Source organism: Wyeomyia smithii, chromosome 2 (genome assembly GCF_029784165.1).
Source record: "Wyeomyia smithii strain HCP4-BCI-WySm-NY-G18 chromosome 2, ASM2978416v1, whole genome shotgun sequence".
NCBI lineage: Eukaryota > Metazoa > Arthropoda > Insecta > Diptera > Culicidae > Wyeomyia > Wyeomyia smithii.
Genome location: NC_073695.1, coordinates 15,529,489 through 15,536,479, shown reverse-complemented (window position 1 = coordinate 15,536,479; position 6,991 = coordinate 15,529,489). Strand labels below are relative to the sequence as shown.

The 6,991-nt window shown below is 45.9% G+C and overlaps 1 protein-coding gene across 1 annotated transcript; it reads left to right on the top strand.

Annotated features, from left to right (window-relative positions):
• Nucleotides 1-354: 354 nt before the first annotated feature.
• Nucleotides 355-6,600, top strand: LOC129725825 (uncharacterized). Its single transcript, XM_055682086.1, has 2 exons — nt 355-1,155; nt 6,511-6,600. Exons 1-2 carry the CDS (start codon nt 355-357, stop codon nt 6,598-6,600), a joined length of 891 nt encoding a protein of 296 aa, XP_055538061.1.
• The last annotated feature ends 391 nt before the right edge of the window (nt 6,601-6,991 follow it).

The following is a 6,991-nucleotide window of genomic DNA, read 5'->3' as shown; positions in this document are numbered from 1 at the left end:
TGAGCAGTGGTACCCTTTAGAAAAAATCCAGCCCTCTGTACAAATTAACTCCGCTATTAGATACCGCAGAAGAATTACCTTTCGATTTGCGTTTTCCCGTTATCCTTCCGAAGGACCACGACGTCACAAAGAAAATAATTCAGCATTTTCACGAAAGATATGGGCACGGGTTTCGCGAGACTGTGAAAAATGAACTGCGTCAGCGGTATTTTGTTCCAAATATTAATGCAGCAGTGAAAAAGGTTGCAAAATACTGCTTGTGGTGTACACCGTAATCAACCAAAAACACCACGAATGGCTCCTTTGCCTGTGGAAAGACTGTCACCGTATCAGCGTCCCTTTTGCTATACTGGGATGGATTACTTTGGGCCTGTTGAGGTTTCACAAGGGCGCAGTAAGCAGAAGCGATGGGTGGTATTATTTACCTGTTTAGTAACGCGTGCGGTACACTTGGAGCTGGCCAACGATTTAACCGCGGCATCATGCCTGATGGCAATTCGAAGATTTGTGGGTCGACGAGGTATGCCACTCGAGTTTTGGTCGGACAATGGAACCAACCTAAAAGCAGCTGGAAAGGAAATTATGGAGAAGATTCGAATCATCGAAGAAGAATGCGCGGACACTTTCACCGATGCGCGCACAAGATGGCGATTCATCCCACCTGCTACCCCCCATATGGGGGGCTCGTGGGAGCGCCTTGTTCGGACGGTAAAGGAAGCATTGGAGACAATTCTTGACGGCAAACGACTTACGGACGAAATTTTTCACACAGCAATCGTCGAGGCAGAAGACATGGTGAATTCGCGTCCATTAATATATGTACCTGAAGGAATTTCTAATGCTATCAGCCCTAACCACTTCTTGCGGGGTATATCTCCTAACGAGCCCCTCCAAGTTCCACCACCTCCTCACTCTGCAGAGGCTCTCCGTAACGCCTACTATCGCTCTCAAGAACTATCCGAACAATTGTGGCAACGATGGATAAAGGAATATGTACCGATGATTAATAAAAGAAGTAAGTGGTTCGCCGAAACGAAGCCGCTAAAAACAGGAGACTTGGTGTACGTTACGGATGGAAAAAACCGTGAGTTGTGGGTGCGAGGAACCGTGGTCGAGCTGATAGTGTCTAAAGACTGCAGAATTCGGCAGGCTTGGGTAAGAACTAACAGCGGAGTGTTCAGAAGGCCAACCGCTAAGCTCGCAGTGTTGAAAAATGACGACGGTAACGCTGGTCCGATCCAAGAGACGAAATGTTGGCGACAACACCATAGGGCACAACGGTTGCCTGTCAAAAACCGAAGCGGCGCGTATTACGTCAAGACCGGGCAATGTCAAATCATTAGGTCTTTTGTTAGATATAACGAACAGAAAGCAATAGGCGGGAGCCACGAGGATAATTTATAGCGTGAATAAAATTACGATTCATTAAAGTGAAACTCGTGATTTAATACTTGAAGTAGGTTTAAAATACTTTAAAACTTAGCACCGAACGTAAATCTAAATTCAATTAATCCTAAAATCTATAAACTACAGGTTAAAATCGACAGTATAGAGAAGCAGGTTAAATCGAGAGAAATTAGTGTGGAAAGAGGAGAATTCGTTGCAAGAGGAAAACTAAAAGTATGTAAAAATTAAGATAAAATTAATAACTGAATTGAAAACAAATAAAATATTTTTGTAGCTTTGATCTACTCACAACGGAGTTGATCCAGAGGTAGTTTCTACGTAATCCGAACAATTAACTTTTAAGTTACTTTCATAGATTATACGCTGTAACTCTGTACCCAATGAAGATAGGAATTTTATTTGTTGCGCAAAGTTTCGTATTTTCGCACGTTCTAGAACTTTGCCGAATAAACCATTCCTCTATCTCTTAACACAAAAAAGTTAGTATTTTTGATATATGAAAACCTACTGTAACATATGCTCGCCGTACTTTAATATGGGTGGATTGAGACAAATGGAACCTAAAGGAGTTTAAAGTACTTCAGCTTAACTTCAAGGAAAAGTGTTGACATCATGATTCCACTTGCTTCTTTTTAACCGATACGTTCTTGAAGTTATCGAAAAAATAAGCTAAAATATGATATTACTTTGTAAGGAAAAGTCCTGAAGATATATGAACTTTGGCAAAAATGTGTGTTTTGTGTGCCCTAACAATTACTCCGAACTATACTTTCGTGTAAAATGCAACTAACAAAAGTTAAGTACAAAAAACTAACTTTTAAGTAAGTTCCATGTAATATACTTTATAACTTTGTACCGAAAGAAGATAGGATTCTCATTTGTTCAACAAAGTTTCATATTTTTGAATCTTCTACAACTTTGTTTCTTATATTTCTTAACACAAAAAAGTTCAGTTTTTTTATTTTTAGTATAGCAAACTTTTCATACTTTTTGACAATTTGCGATTATACAAGTCATCCATACAAACAATTGTTCCGAAGACACTATTAAACTAGGATGAAGGTAAAAGGCGCTATGGAATAAGGTTCCACTTTTTGCCTTATTGGACCACTTGTGCAGTGTAGTCCAGAGCATACTACCCAGCAACTTCTATCCCAACCTTCACGCTGTACCAACTGGGATACTGGATGGGGAAGATCGGTGAGCCGGTGGGAACTTGGTCGTATGCTGATAGGAAAAGGGGAGCTGTTCCTCATGTCAGGGGCGGCTCAAACAGCGATTGATCCAGAGCGGATGGCTGAATTTTTTATGCTGTCTCGCCAGCATAAGCCACCCGGTCGCGAGACTAGGCATGGCGGCCTTAGTAAGGCAGTATGCCGAAAGGACCCTACTACGAACAATCCAAAAAGTAATACGAATCGGAACAATCGGTATCGATCCAGACGAACGAAAAAAGACAATGATTGGAAACTCGGTACTTGGAACGTCCGAACTCTATTCGAACCGGTACGCGTAGGCATCCATGGAACTATGAAAAGTGAAGTGAAGACGGGTGAACGTGAGTTCCGAGGCGTAGAGTCGTGGGAACGACTTTCAAATACCACACAGGAAAACAGATCAAGCGTGCCATTAGGTGGAGGGCCATCAGTGACCGTTTATACGTGTTGAGAATCAAGGACAGATTCTTAAATTATAACCTGATCAAGGTTATAATTAATTTAAAAATCATCATCGAATTTCAAGAACCGACCATGTACATTTTGCTCATTGGCCCAAAAAAATGATCTGTGCTAAATTTCAGCTCATTCGGACATTAGAATTCTCTTTTTCTTTTAATATTATAAATATTTCTTGGTTTTCGTTGTTGCCACTACCCTCACGGAAAACTAGTTGGTTCATTTTTTGTGGTATATCGAGTATAAGATGTCAAATAGGTAAATAAATATGAACACTTTTCCCACTCCACTTCAATTCACATTTTTTAAGACAATTGGTTATTAACTCTGCCTGTTACGGTCTGCCTGTGGAGCACCAGGGCACCCTTCACAGTAATAAGCCCTTACTGCATCACGCGGGTCACTGATGCAGCGGACTCTTCTTTACCCAGCGACTCGTGGGAATTTTATGGATAACATCAGTTCACAAAATTCGGCCACCGGCAGCCTTTCTTTGCCAGTACTCATGAACTTATCGGAGCGCAGTCCCATAAAAACAAACGCACCGGGCAGAACGGAGGAGATGGAGCATGAGGACGACTTCAACCTCGACAGCGAGTCGGATGGAGGACCCTCTGCTTCATCCTTAATCCTACGTCCTCCACAAGGGAATGACGAAAGTAAAATGGACTTACCACCCGGTCCAGAGACAAGGCCCGATGACGAAGGGGAAGCCCGTATCATCGGCACCCTTTGTCTAGCGACTTTCAAACGCGCAAAGGCGGCGACGGAGCAAAAATCTTCGCTCCGGTCTCTCGTACGAAGAAGCCAGAAAGCTGGCCCTCCTTCCGACAGAGCAACTTGCTCAAACAAACCAAGTCACCGTCAAGCGACAGCGGTCGGACGACTTGGTGTCCTCAAACACCAGTACTTAGTGTCCACAGCCTAAAAAACTGCGGAACGGCACTGGTTTGGGGTCATCGGGTCCGAAGCCGCTCCCGACGGCCACATTTAGGGATATGGTGGGAGCTCTAAGCCTTGCGGCTACTTCTGATACCCACCTCATTTTCCTACTCACTGCCCGGACCTCCATCCTCGATCACATTGCTGACCAGGAAAATCCAACCACCAAGCCCAAGTTTAACGGTTGCCATCTAAAAAATGGCTTCCTGCAACTTGCCTGTGCCGACACCGACACAGTGCAGTAGCTGGAAAGGGAGGTACCTTCTCTCGTACCGTGGAAGGGAGCACAGCTTCGTGTATATCACATGAAGGATCTGCCGAAGGCCAGACGCTATGTCGGTTACTTCGCGGACAGTGCGAACTCTCCGGACGAGAAGATCCTTCGTTCACTCCAGAATCAGAACGACCATCTCTCTACCAAAATGTGGCGAGTCTGTAACCGCAAATTGGTAAAGACCTTGGTCGAGCTAGTTCTGGATATTGACGAAGAATTGGCCAAACTCATAGAGAGTGGAAACCATTAACTGCACTACGGTTTCGGCAAAGCACGCATCCGACAGGTTTAACGGAAGGCCGAACGTCACAGGCAGTGCCCCACAACCACCCAAACGCAACCCTGCGGTTGAGAGGGTACGCGCAGGATGCTCCCGCGGGAGTGCCCTGTCACCACCCAAACAACGCAACCCTGCGGCTGCTCGGACGGTTCCGCTGAAACTCGCAAGAGTGTGAAGCAGCAACCACCGAACGGTCGCACCCCCCGGAGTTGAAAACCGCCACAGAGTGCGGGATGACCTTCTGTTGCCAATCGAGTGCTGCAACCGAAGCCGAACAGTGAGGAAGAACAACTTCCATCAACCAGCCGAACCGCTGTCGGCAGCCGTCAGCCAATACCCGGATCATCTTACGATCCGGACAAAGACGGCAACTTCACTGTAAAGTGAGTAGTAAGGAAAGAGGATGGTTGTCTCACTGTCACTACCAAGGAAACGTTGGAGGTTCTCATGAACACCCACTTTCCCGGATTGACAGAGACCGAAGAACTGAATAGTGATGGGTCGCGGCGGGACAATTCGAGACATATGGCGTCTCGGGAGTCCATCCTGCTGGCCCGTCGACTGTTGTAGCATTACGAAAATCAAGTAAATTTAAAACGGGTGACCCCTTGAATATGGACGATCAACCGAAAGCTCGCAGCAAAGATATCCTCTCCATTGGCCGCAAGAGTAGTAGCGTTAGACACTCAAGATCCCGGGGAACCCGAGTATTGTGTGGGTAGCTCACTTGCCGAAATCACCGATGGGTCGGGGGAAACTCCGGGGGTTGCGGATGGTAACGTTGCCCATGGGATGAGATAACTTCTCTCGTAAAGTTAGATCTGCAAATCGTTTGTTTCTGAGTTCAAAGGAGTCGGTTCGGCTAAGTCAGAACTGCGAACGCCGGAAATCGAGGGCCGAGGATTTTACAATGCCAGTTTGTCTGAGGGATTTATAACTGTTACTCTGCCACTTTGTTCTAGACCGTGGAAGAGTCCGCAGTGGTTTTAGTTATCTTGTGCGCGCCGCGATTATACTGTAGAAAGGTATCCACCATGTGGTGAAATTGTTAGCCGATAAAGTTTGAAATAGTTTTCTTTTAGAGCGAAGATAGCTGGCTCGCTAGAAAAAAAAAACCTATTAGGAAGAGAGTCGTGAATAGAAAATGCGATTATAAGGTAGAGTGCTTCATATCTGGGCAAGTGCGGGAGTTAATGCATGTTGGCTGTTCTTTCGTTCCCGCGCAGGTGATACCGCAGCAACAGCCGAAACACCGCAACACTAGCCGCCACCTACGCCAGAAGCCGTGTCAATTCCACACTGTCTAGGAGCAGAGATTCCCGGCAACAGCCAACCTGCCAGAGGGACGTCATCACGTCAAGCCGGAAGAGCGTCGTCACGCCAAGCCACGCTGCAGTTGGACTTCCGCTGCAACAATTCAACAAGCAACGCCGAGCGAATCACGCAGATATCAAGAGCAGTAAGAGGTCACACGTAAACCCATGGTAGTCAGTGAGTACACCCTCATTTTTCTTTGACATGCGCATGATCAAATCGTCCGGTACACGTGCACCGGCTATAATAAACCATTGGTTCAGAGGATAGGCCGACTAGCCCACTTCGGGAAAGTGTCAACCCCCAAAGTACGAGCCGACACGAAGATCGTGGAATCGAAATCCCTCTACCGATAATATTTTTTTTTGTGGCCGTGAATAACCGCTCGCCTCCACAGACCGAAGGTAACCCCTAGGTCAGCGATGCAATCGCTGCCGAATTAGAGTCGTTTTACCGACTCACGCACTCAACCCATTACCGATCATGTCGGTAGAGCATGAAATGAATGAATAGAAGCTAAATTAAATTCTCTAATTAAGAAACTTTTTCGGATTTTATTTTTGGTTTAACAAGAATCGCCGTTTAGGTCGCTATCATTTTCCATTTCTTTTTTGTAGTTGCAAGTAGGGCTGGCTTGTACTCTGCAGCCTCCTCTGATGGTATCTGAAGCGTACATAGATAAAGTGGACCGAGAACAGTCCCCGTGATGATAATCGGCAAATCCGATTGAATAAAGTTTTTGGTATGGTTAATTTTCTTGGTCGCGTGAGGACTTGCTGACGTGGATTCTGACTCAGACGAGCCGTTCTCGAACCGAAACTCAGAAACAAACAGTACCCGCCCGTAAGAGGGGTCTCATCAGCTGGGCAACAGAGAAAGGCAAATGGCCTCCTTCGAGAGTGGCGCTTAAGCCATCCGCTAAATTTTGACGTCGGCTTCGGGTGCGTCTGGTCAGGGTTACACTGTTCACGGAAGCTTCGATAGGTTGGGCTCTAAGCTCATTCAACCCTATGAAGTCTCCAGGTCCAGACGGCATACTACCCATCTTTCTACAAAAATCGGCCGCAGCTATCATGTCCGAACTCATCAACCTCTTCA